Source organism: Orycteropus afer, unplaced genomic scaffold (genome assembly GCF_000298275.1).
Source record: "Orycteropus afer afer isolate SDZICR_OR568_19922 unplaced genomic scaffold, OryAfe1.0 scaffold00207, whole genome shotgun sequence".
Lineage (NCBI taxonomy): Eukaryota > Metazoa > Chordata > Mammalia > Tubulidentata > Orycteropodidae > Orycteropus > Orycteropus afer.
The window spans coordinates 2,129,095-2,142,015 of NW_006921794.1; the positions used below are offsets into that span (position 1 = coordinate 2,129,095).

Here is a 12,921-nt window from a genome sequence, read left to right on the forward strand (position 1 = left end):
AAACTATTTATCAGAGACCCCAGAGCAGTGAAAAAAAACAAAACAAAACACTGAGCTCTTTCTTTCTTTCTTTAGTTTGTCTTATTGAGAATTTTAGCTGTGATAAATTGGTAATCATCACTAGTTTCTAGATTTCATTATTAACTATTTGATGCTGTATGTTGGACTTTCTTTTTTAACTGGTGCCTTTCAATCAGCTTGAATAGCCACAGGCGAATTAGTCACAGATATATATACTTACATGCATGCACACACATATGATGGAGTGGAATAAGGCATGAAATAAACTTTATTATTGCTGATTTTTGTTTTGTATAATTGTAAACTTGTCTGAAAGGCTACTTTCTGCCAATATGATACTGAGATTTGGTGAATATAGGACAGGAAAAATGGATAGACACATAAACTATATCGTATTAGTTTCTGATAGTATTCCATAACTTTCTCCTGGCTATTTGAAGGAGTATGTGTCCATTTCACCTAAGGAGTAGTTGATGGTCAAATAAACACATTTCTCAACTCTTTTCTTCATATCACAGGATTAAGTTATTAGTTACTAGTGCTATTACTGAACTTCCTAAAGGCTAACAGTAAATATTGGAACGACCATTTTTCTCAATACTGTATATACTATTGTTTAAAAATAACTCCTTAGGCATATTGTAAGCACTTTGAGGACAGAGACGCAGTTGTGTTTATCTTTGTATTTTTGATTCCTGGCATATCACAGGAGCTCTGGTGGTACAGTGGCTAAAGCATTCAGCTGCTAACCAAAAGGTTGGCAGTTCAAATCCGCTAGCTTCTCTTGGGAGAAAGATGAGGCAGTCTGCTTCTTTAAAGATGTACAGCCCTGCTGCTCTGTTCTGTAGGGTGGCTGTGAGTCTGAATTGACTCCATGGTAATGTTTTTCTTTTCCTGGTAGATCATGGATTCTTAATATTTGATAAATTGAATATGCTTAATGAAAGATTGTTGAAAAAATTTATTAAATGTGTTCTGAGGAAGTGTTGCAGTGTACTTATTCTAAATATTAGCATTCTGTCTCTTTAAAGAGTATAAACTAATTCTAATAGTTTATAATTAGAAACTGACTATGAGAAAAATTGTCTACTTGCTTATTTGTTTATAAGACTTAGCTCCACAATGGTGCCAACTTACCACTGTGTGAGCTTCCTTGGGAAGGTCTAATTTTTTTTTTTTTAATTGTGATTTGGATGGAAATTTACAGAGCAAATTTATTTTCCATACAACAGTTTCATACACATTTTGGTCCATAACATTAATTGCAGGCCTCACAAAGCAACAGCCCTCCTCGCACTTCCTCCCTGTGGCTACCTTTTCCCATGGCCTTCATTCCTGTGCATTCCTCTCTCTGAGCTATCTCCCTGTGCAAATACTGCCCTTCTGATTTTTCATGATTGATTGTTCTAAGAAGTGTACCTACCTCATGTAAATGTTCACCTATATGCCTGTCTATTGTTTGGCTGGAAGCCACAGGAGTGAGTTCAATTCCGGGCCCAAAGGGTGACTAGAGGCCACCGTCTCAGGTTTCACCAGTCTTTCTCAGACAATAAGCCTAGTCTTTTTTATAATTTTGGGCTTTGTTCCAAATTTTTCTCCTACTCTATCTAGTATCTCCTACATTGATCCCTTCCTGAGTGATTAACAGTGGTACGTCTAAATTTTAAGGGAGAAAATGAAGGAAAATTATGATTAATTTACATTTTAAAAAATATGTAGGCAGAAGAGGAGCAGATTGATGGTGATTTAATAGTAGCATTGAAAGGGCATTGTTTGGAGTTGTCTACTATTCCTAAAAGAGCTGATGTGATAAATTTAAAGTCTAAATTCTAAAAAAGTCATTTAGGTCATTTAAGTTACTTGCCCTTGAATGAAGAGTAGCTAAAGCAAATGGAAGAATTGACAAGATAAAAGAGCTGAATGAAAGATTTCAAAGAGCAGCTCAAGAAGACAAAGTCAATTATTCTAATGAAATGTTCAAAGATAGGGAGTTGGAAATCCAAGAGGGAAAAACACACTTGGCATTTCTCAAACTGAAAGAACTGAAGAAAAAATTTAAGCCTTGAGTTTCAATATTGAAAGATTCTATCGGCAATATATTGAGTGATGCAGGAAACATCAAAAGAAGATGGAAGGAATACACAGAGTCATTGTACCAAAAAGAATTGGTCAATGTTCATTCATTTCAGGAGGTGGTATATGATCAAGAACCAATGGTATTGAAGGAAGAAGTCAAAGCTGCACTGAAGGAAGTGGTGAAAAACAAGCCTCCAGGAATTGACATAATAGCCATTGAGGTGTTTCAACAAACTGATGCCACTCTAGAGGCACTCACTTGGCTATGCCAAGAGATTTGGAAGACAGCTACCTGGCCAGCTGACTGGAAGAGATCCATATTTATACCCATTCCAAAGAAAGGTGACCCTGCAGAATGTGGAATTTATCAAACAATATCATTAATATTGCATGCAAGTAAAATCTTACTGAAGATAATTGAAAAATGGTTGCAGCCGAACTTCCAGAAATGCAGACTGGGTTCAGAAGAGTATGTGGAATGAGGGATATCATAGCTGATGTCAGATGGATCTTGGCTGAAAGCAAAGAATACCAGAAAGATGTTTATTTGTGTTTTATTGACTATGCAAAAGCATTTGATTATGTGGATCATAACAAATTATGGGTAACATTGAGAAAAATGGCAATTCCAGAACATGTAATTGTGCTCATGAGTAACCTATACATAGAACAGGAGGCTGTCATTTGAACAGAATAAGGGGACACTGCATGGTTTAAAATCAAGAAGAGAGTGCATCAGGGTTGTATCCTTTTACCATACTTAATTCAATCTGTATGTTGAGCATATAATCAGAGAAGCTGGACTATGTGAAGAATGTGGCATCAGGATTGGAAGAAGACTCATTAACAACCTGTGATATGCAGATGACACAACTTTGCTTGCTGAAAATGAGGATGACCTAAAGCATTTACTGATGAAGACTGAAGACTATAGTCTGCGATGTGGATTACACCTCAATATAAAGAAAACAAAAATCCTCACAAATGGACCGATAAGCAGCATCACAATAGATAGATAAAAGATTGAAGTTGTCAAAGACTTTATATTGCTTCATTCTATAATCAACACCAATGGAAGCGGCAGTAAGGATATCAGACAACATAAGCATTGGGCAAATCTGCTGCAAAAGACCTCTCTCAAGTGCTGACGAGCAAAGATACCTCCTTGAAGACTAAGGTGTGCCTGACACAAGCTATGGTATTTTCAGTTGCCTTATATGCATGTGAGAGCTGGACAATGAATAAGGACGACTGAAGAAGAGTCTATGCTTTTGAATTGTGGTGTTGGTGAAGAATGCTGAAAGTACCATGGACTGCTAAAAGAATGAAAAATTCTGTACTGGAAGAAGTACAGCCAGAATGCTCCTTGGAAGTGAGAATGACCAGACTTTGTCTCATCTACTTTGTCATATTGTAAGAAGAGACCATTCCCTGGAGAAAGATAATCATGTTTGGTAAAGTGGAGGGTCAATGAAAAAGGGGAAGGCCCTCGATGAGTTGGGTTGACAAGTGGCTGCAGCGATATGCTCAGGTATAGCAAGGATCATGGGGCTGGCATAGGACTGGGTGATGTTTCATTTTGCTGTACATAGGGTCGCTATACATAGGGTCACTATGAGTCAGAGAGGAACTCTAGTAGCAAAGTGTCTAAGGCATTTGACTGCTAACCAGAAGGCTGGCTGTTCAAACCCACCAGCCACTCCTCGGAAAGAAGGTTGGGCAATCTACTTCTGTAGTGATACCACCTCAGAAACCCAAGGAGGGTTCGCTATGAGTCGGGCCCGACTCCACGTTACATAACAACAACAACAACAACGTATGAGTCGGAGATGACTTGATGGCAACAAGTAGCAATGTCAGGTTACACTAAACTTTCTGTAAAGTTTGAGAGATTCTATAACCCATTGCCAACTTCAGTTGTTAATACTGTTTTCCTTACGTTTTTAAAGACTATGATAATTGTTAATCCTCTGGGATGATTTAGTCATATATCTTTATCCTCTTTGTAGAACAAATAGGATGAAATATAAACTTGATAAAATAGTGATACCAAGTCTTCCAACTCCCTTGAAAATCATATTCATTACTTGATTGACACATGTAGATGATTGTTCAAATGTTCTTCCAAAGTTTTAAGTTTGTGTTTATGGGATTCTTTGTGATATTACAAAATGTTTCCTGTTTTAACATTGGTAATAATGATTTTACTGTGAAATAGTGTGAAAATTCAGTAAGCATCTCTCTCTCTCTCTCTGTTTTTTAATGTATTATCTGTAAGCATGTATTATAATAGTCTAAATTACATTTAATTTTATGTTTTTTCTCCCTTGAAGTTTCAGACTCTGTGGCTCAATCTGTAGTTCAACATCTAAGATGGATAATGCAGAAAGATCTTTTGGGACAAGACATCTTTCTCATAGGACCACCTGGGCCTCTTCGGCGCTCTATTGCTATGCAGTACTTGGTGAGTATCAGTTCCTGTGAATTCTTGAGGATCTTAATTTTAATAAGATATGTTGTAAATAAATAAATTTAAGAAATTACAAAAATATCACTAATCATTACTTGAAAAAATATTAACCTCAAAGGATGATTTGTTTCTAAAGGGTTTGGAATAAGTTATTTTGGAAGCAAAGTTTTCTTGCACCTGGAAAGTCCTCCACTTCCAGTAGAATAGAAATATAAATTCAGGAAATAAGCAGCAGATTGAATCAGTAACTCTGAGATCATAAAAGAAAACTTAGTTCTTTACTACTCAGGCAGCTTTCTTTTTTCTCTGGGCCACATTTTAAAAAGCTTACCATTGTCTTGATTTTGTGGATGGCATGAAGTCTTTAAAGGGATACTAAGTTGTGCAGAGCACGTCTTACAGGTTAGAAGCACTTTTTCCTCTTCCTTCTCTTCCTCTTCCATCTCCTTCTCTTCTTCCCCTCTTCCCCCTTCTCCTTTCCACTCCTTCTTCTTCTTTCACCTTCTATAGATAAGAAGTTCAGAGAGATTCAATAACTCACTGAGCCTTTAGCTAGCTAGTAAATGATGGGGCAAGACTTCAAGTCCCATATTATTTCTCCTTTTTCACATATTATCCTCTTAAATGTTTGCAGATTTCTGGAATCTACTTTTAAGTAAATGGAAATGTTCAAATCTCAACCCAAGTAAAAAAATTTTCAAGATTTTTTACTCCTTTGTCAGCATTAATAGGTACTATTCTTAAGCTCTGCAAAAGGACTCTATCAAATGAAGTTGCTCTGTCTCAAAAATACTTTTTAAGATGAGGAGAAAAATTTTGCTTACGCCTTCCTTATGTTATTTTCAATTAAAGAGTTGATTTCTATGCTGTTGAAATTTATTTTATATACTCTTTTATTTCAGTGGGGAGTTTATTTTGGTACTTCAGAAATCATGTGGAGCAGGAATAATAAAAATACAATGGTCGTATTAGAACCTAACTCCCATTGTTATTGTTGTTATGTGCTGTCAGGTCGGAGCCCACTCATAGCGACCCCTCCTTGGGTTTCCAAGGCAGTATCACCATGGAAGTAGATTGCTCCATCTTCCTTCCAAGGAGTGGCTGGTGGGTTTGAAACGCCAGCCTTCTGGTTAGCAGTCAAGTGCCTTAGGCACTACACTACCAGTGCTCCATATCTTCTGTTTATTTCAAGAAACATTTGTGAGGTATAAAATGCTGTTGTAGTTTTATTCTCACTTATTAATACACCAAAGTAAGAGTGTCTTGTCTGAAAATAGAGTTAGCTACTAGAATCCCAAGTCTAGAATCCCAGGTCTAGAACCCCTTTAATTCTAAAATGTATACTTCCTACCATGCTGATGTCAGAGATCACACTGTCTCACTGAGTTTTTTTGACAAGGCTTTGACCTTTGTTGGAATGAGAGGGGCTAAGAGATTATCAAGGCCTATTGGTTAAAAAATGCAACATGTCTATAAGTGTGAAGACTGTATCTTTTAGAAAAACAAACTTTAAATTGTAAGCCACAACTTAAGCAAGTCAGCTGTGGAAATACTCAGGATAAGAACACTCTATACTCTAGAGCAGCTCGAGATGACAAAGTCAGTTATTATAATGTAATGTGCAAAGACCTGGAGTTGGAAAATCAGAAGGGAAGAACATGCTCAGCATTTCTGAAGCTGAAAGAACTGAGGAAAAATTTTAAGCCTTGAATTGCAATACTCAAAGATTCCGTGGGTAATATATTGAATGATGCAGGAACCATCAAAAGAAGATGCATGAAATATACAGAGTTACTATATAAAAACAAATTGATAGATGATCATCCATTTCAGGAGGTGGCATATGATCAAGAACTAGTGGTAATGAAGGAAGAAGTTGAAGCTGCATCGAAGAGATTGGTGAAAAACAAGGCTCTGGGAATTGACAGAATACCCACTGAAGTGTTTCAACAAACGGATGCTGCGCTGGAGGCACTAACTCATATATGACAAGAGATTTGGAAGACAGCTCTCTGGCCAACTGACTGGAAGAGATCCATATTTGTACCCATCTCAAAGAAAGGTGATCCTACAGACTATGGAAATTATCAAACAATATCATTAATATCACATGCAAGTAATATCTTACTGAAGATAATTCAAAAATGGTTTCAATAGTATATTGACAGAGAACTTCCAGAAATGCAAGCTGGTTTCAGAAGGGGACGTGGTGATAGGGATATCATAGCTAATATCAGATGGATTTTGGCTCAAACCAAAGAATACCAGAAAGATGTTTATTTGTGTTTCATTGACTATGCAAAGACATTTGATTGTGTGGATCACAACAGATTGTGGATAACACTGAGAAGGATGGAAATTCCAGAACACTTAATTGTACTCATGAGGAACCTGTACATAGACCAGGAGACTGTTGTTTGAACAAAACAAGGGGATGCTGCATGGTTTAAAATCAGGAAGGGAGTGCATTGAGGTTGTACCCTTTCACCATACTTATTTAATCTGTGCTGAGCAAATAATCCAAGAAGCTGGACTATATGAATAAGAATGTGGCATCAGGATTGGGGGAAGGCTCATTAACTACCTAAGAAATGCAGATGACACAACTTTGCTGAAAGTGAAAATGACTGGGGGCACTTACTGATGACAATTAAAGACTACAGTCTGCAGTATGGATTACATACACCTCAGTACAAAGAAAACAAAAATCCTCACAACTGGCCCAATAAGCAGCATCATGATAGATGGACAAAAGATTGAAGTTGTCAAAGACTTCATATTGCTTGTTTCTACAATCAGTGCCAATGGAAGCAGCAGTCAAGACATTAAAAGATGTATTGCATTGAGCAAATCTGTTGCAAAAGACCTCTTTCAAGTGCTGAAGAGCAAGGATGTCTCCTTGAAGACTAAGATGTGCCTGACCCAAGCCATGGTATTTTCAATTGCCTCATACGCATGTGAGAGCCGGACAATGAATAAGGAAGACTGAAGAAGCATTGATGCTTTCAAGTTGTGGTGTTGGCAAAGAATGCTGAAAGTACTGTGAACTGCTAAAAGAACTAACAAATCTATCTGGGAATAAGTGCAGCTGGAATGCTCCTTGGAAGCAAGAATGGCCAGACTTCATCTCATCTACTTATGTTGTCAGAAGGGACCATTCTCTGGAGAAGGATGCCATGCTTGGTAAAGTGGAGGATCAACGAAAAAGGAGAAGGCCCTCAACAAGATGGATTGACAGGGTGGCTGCAGCAATGGGCTCGAGAATAGTAGGGATTGTGAGGTTGGCATAGGACCAGGCAGTGCTTCATTCTGGTGTACTTAGAGTTGCTATGAATTGGAGATGTCTTGATAACACCTAACAACAACAGTACTCAAGAATAAGCTGCCTTGCACGACTCCAGTGAGTATAATGGCCGTTGGTATAAGATTCTTTGCCTAAGTAATGGCCAGAGTAGATAAGATCTTTGAAGGCAGAAATTTTGGGGCAAGTCTACTTAAGCATTGAGAAATTAAACAGAAACAGTTCGATGGTTGTTTTAATTTTTGTTTAATTCATGTAAAAGTAGTTTTGTAGATGGTTGAATGAATAAAAAGAAAAACTTCAACAGACCACTGCTGCCTCGTCCGTCTGCCAGCCCTTGTGCTTGTGCTTTGTGTGATTTTTCATTCCTCTTTTGTGAAGCAGCAGCTGACAGGCTGGATGAAGAGTCCACAGAAGCTGTCAAGATCATGATCACATTACTTTGAAGGTGGCAGTTCAGGGTGGTACCATGAGCAGTTTAACAGTGAGGGCTGTATGTTGCTTTGCTAACCAGAAGTCCATCAGGAGTGACATAGCTTTTCAGTGAGCCTCTGCTAACTAATGAAACAGGTGTGAGGTACTGTTGACATATTCCATAGACAGGAAGGAGATATCTGCTAAGAGGAGAACCTGCATATTTATGCCAACATTGTGCTCCCACAGATAATTCATTCTTGCTAAGAAAACTGTGGTGTGGTATCACAACATCTTCACTGTAGGTTTTCTTATTTTTTCTATTTTAAAATATTTCCTCCTTTCCATACATATTGGAAGTTATAGGTTCATGGGAATAGACAATTTTTAAGTAAATATTAATAATATATTTTTGTCAGTATCAAGGAGGGAGAGAACAGAGAAAAAAACAAACTCATTCTGGGAAAATATCCCTTTTCTCAATTAACGACATGCTTATTCAACATTTATCTTTATATACCAGTAAATTGATTTTCTCTCCTGTTTAATAAGAGCATATTATATACCTTATTTGATTGCACAATGCCATTGTTTCTAGTTCATCATCGTTGTTGTTGTTATGTGCTGTCGAGTCTGACCCGACTCATAGTCACCCCTCCTTGGGTTTTCGAGGCGATATCAGTATGGAAGTAGATTGCCCAACTTTCCTTCCGAGAAGTGGCTGGTGAGTTTGAACTGCCAGCCTTCTGGTTGGCACTCAAGTGCCTTAGGAACTATGCTATCAGAGCTCCTAATTCATCATTATAAAATGTAAATCAAGGATCATGTAAAAATCTTTTATACATGTAGGGCACAAGTCCACTACCTGCCTGTCATTTTGTCAAACTTTGGTAGCTTGTGTGTTACTATGATTTTGGAAGCTATGCCACTGGTATTTCAAATACCAGCATGATGAACAGATTTCAACAGAGCTTCCAGACTAATATGAACAAGGTAGAAAGACCTGTTGATATTCTGAAAATCAACCATTGGAACCCCCATAGATCACAACAGAATATTGTCTGATACGGTGCTAGATGATGAGCCCCTTACATTGGAAGGCACTCAAAATATACAGTGGCCTCACCAGTGGTCTCTAGCATAACAACAATCATGGTGATGTCACTGAACCAGGAAGTATGTCATTCTGTTGTGCATGAGTTGGAGCTGACTCAAAGACAACTAACAACAGAGCAAAAATCACTTTAAGGATGGATAAATTATTTCAAAAGAAATGGATTGTGAAAGATTTTCTCTTCAAATTAAATGATTTTTGGGGAAATGACTTCACATTCTCTTCTTTTTTTCTTATGAACAATACATTCTTATGTTTGTGATGGATGTGTCTCTCTCTTCTGTTGGCATCTGGCTGTTGGTATATACTGTTTTCATATTTGGTAGAAATACCAAAAAACCAAACCACTGCCATCAAGTTGTTTCTGACTCAGTGACCTCTCCTTGGGTTTCTGAGGTGGTATCTCTACAAAAGTAGATTGCCCCAATCTTCCTTTCAAGGAGTGGTTAGTGGGTTTGAATCACCAACCTAGGCACTTGGTTGGTTAATGAAATAATTTAACTTCAATAATTTTTCCTTAAAAAGATGAACACATTTCACAGAATCAGAATAAAAAGTTAAAAATGATGAACACCAGTTACAGAAATGGCTGTCATTGGTGAAAAAATCAAGTAGTAATATTTGAAAAGAATTCTTCATGAGACATAAGATTTTTAAGATCTAATTTTGATTATTATTACTTTAGTAATATTTAGTATAGTAGAAGGTAAGATCTGAGAAGTTACATACATATTAATGCTAAATTTATTCCACTTGTCACAAAGCTGAGACAGCAATTATTTTAATCCAGAATTACATTTTGAATGCCATTTTCTAGGGCAGTTGCATTGTTGGACGACTTGTGTGAGTCATATATTGGGGACTTGATTTTACTTTTGGAATAATTTCCCTCTTCCTCTACAGGAACTGACGAGAAGGGAGGTTGAGTACATTGCCCTGTCAAGGGACACCACGGAAACTGATCTCAAACAGCGTCGTGAGATCCGTGCTGGCACAGCTTTTTATATTGATCAGGCAAGTTCCTTTCACCCCCTGGCACTTGACATCAGGTCTGCAGGAAATTGATTGTAAAGTGGAAAGAGAGTAGTCATTTAATAATGAAAGCTAGATGTACTCTGCTCTCTCTGGACAGATTTAATTTAGTCATTTTGGTTTCCCTGTTCTTGGAAATGTCTTCTTTGTTTAGTCCTAAATGAGAAACTCTGGATGAACCTAATAGTTCTAAAATGTTAGCTCAAGATCAATATGATGATTTCTTAGTTTTCAGTTGTGTCCTACTTCTTGCCTGTAGAAATTTATTCTTTTTTCTACGACTTAGGAAAATTTTAATAATAGGTAAATGTGTGTTAAATGTAATGCCACTAAATACAATTTCCAGGAACTGTACCTTTTTGGAGGGGAGTGAGTTTTAGATAAAGATTACCAACTAAAACAGTATTTTATGAATATTTTGATGAAACTTATTATATATATTTTTCTACTTTGTTGCTTGAAGTATGGAATATTGGTATTAATTAGAACAACTAATAGAAAGAGGACTGAGATTCTAAATAAGCAGTTCATAGAGAAAAGATTTCCAATGTCCAATACCTTTGTGAAAGATACTTGACCTTCTTGGTTACAAAAATAAAAATTAAAACAGTAGTGAGCTGTCATTTGTCTTTCACTTATCAGATTGGCAAAGATTAAAAAATGTGCAAATATCCAGTGTTGACAAGGAAGAAGGGATGAGGAAACGGCATTAAAGTGATGTGAGGCTAATTGTGCCATTTTTGCAGAAAATTTGGAAGAAAATATTTCAAAAAGAAAAATTTACACAATACATTCGGACCCAGAAGTTAGGTTTTTAACAGTTTTTCCTTACAAATATGTTCACACAAAGTACACACATTATAATATAGGGATATTTATTGTAGCATTATTTAAAATTAAAGTATAAATGAAAACTGTAATGATTGACATTTAGGAGACTGACTAAGTAATAACATGTAGAAGACTCTAACTATTAAACAGAATGAAATAAATCTATATATACTGATAGGTAAAAAGGCTAGGATATATTAAGTGAGAAAAATGAAGTTACAAAATGGTAGATATAGTATGATCCCATTTTGTAATAAAAAGAAACAAGGGCGTAAATGTTTGTGTAAACATTGAAAATTTCCAGAACATACAAGAAACAGTTAAGAGAGATTACCTCTTTAGGAGTGTGAATTGTGGTTTGTAGTGGTGTGAGGAGGAGACTTGCATAGTTCTTTAACTTTGAAATTTTACTGTGAGTATTCCACTACTTTGTAATGAAAAGTGTATAATAGTATAAAATCACTGAGTGAAAGATTGAGGAACAGGACATTCATAATGGTTTCTATAAGATCACATGATTTCATAGATTGCTTATTAATTAGGAAAGGAAAAATGTTCTTAAAACCGAGATTTGACAGTTGCCACTTTCAATGACAATCAAGTTTAACAACATATAGCAGGAAAATCTGAGAATTTTAGATTTCCCACAGTTAAAGATTAACCCTTTGCAGATAAAGCACAGAAGGAGGTTTTATAACAATTTATTTTGTTCACACAGTGCCAAATGTTCAACTCATTGATTGGTTTTAATTACAGATGGGGGGAAATAGACCTTTACAATGGAAAAATGTGGCACTTGCCTCATTAACTAATTCATCAAACCTCTAGCCAAGTCATCAATAGTGGGACAAGTTTTCACAATTGTCTCCTGATGTGATTCAATAAGAGATAGATAGCACTACCAATGTAGTACTCTTGCCAGAAATGTTTAACATTAACAAACAGAAAAATCTAGAATGTGTGATATTCCATAAGACAACAGCTTGGATGGTTAAAAAATATTCAGTGTCATGGAAACCAAAAATAGGTACCAACTGTTTCAAACTAAGAGTTGGAGAAGAACAATGATTTAATGTTCTTTAGTGATAGAAACGGCGCCAGAGATCATATGATAGAATTCTGTAAGACCAGTGATTTATTCATCACAAATACTTTTTTTTCAACAACATCAACAACTATACACATGGGCCTTACTAGATGGATTACAGGAATCAAATTGACTGTATCTGTGAAGGAGACAATGGAGAAGCTCTGTATCATCAGTCAAGATAAATGCAGAGACCAACTGCAGAAGAGACCATCAGTTCCCATGTGTAAGTTCAAGCTGAAGCTGAAGAAAATCAAAGCAAGTCTACAAGAGCCAAAGTATGGCCTTGAATACATCCCACCTGATTTTAGAGACCATCACAAAAATAGATTTAACACAGTGAATATTTTTTAAAAATTTTTTATTTTTTTATTGTGATTTGGGTGAAGGTTTACAGAGCAAATTCACTTTCCATACAGCAGTTCACATACACTTTGTCTCTTGACATTGACCACAATTTACTACAATACAACAGCTCCCCTCCCACTTCCTCCCGATAGTTACCTCTTCCTTGTGTCCATTCCTCCATGTACTCCTTCTCCCTGAGCTGTCTCCCTGTGCATAAGCAGCCCTTC

General features: G+C 36.6%; 1 protein-coding gene across 1 annotated transcript in view; it reads left to right on the forward strand.

Moving 5' to 3' along the window:
- The window catches only part of VWA8 (von Willebrand factor A domain containing 8), a 751,729-nt gene that overhangs the window by 105,875 nt on the left and 632,933 nt on the right, over positions 1-12,921 (forward strand). Inside the window, exons 3-4 of the mRNA XM_007948177.1 lie at positions 4,431-4,561; positions 10,300-10,410. Coding sequence (XP_007946368.1) covers positions 4,431-4,561; positions 10,300-10,410 — 242 coding nt within the window. The remainder of the gene's footprint in view (positions 1-4,430; positions 4,562-10,299; positions 10,411-12,921) is intronic.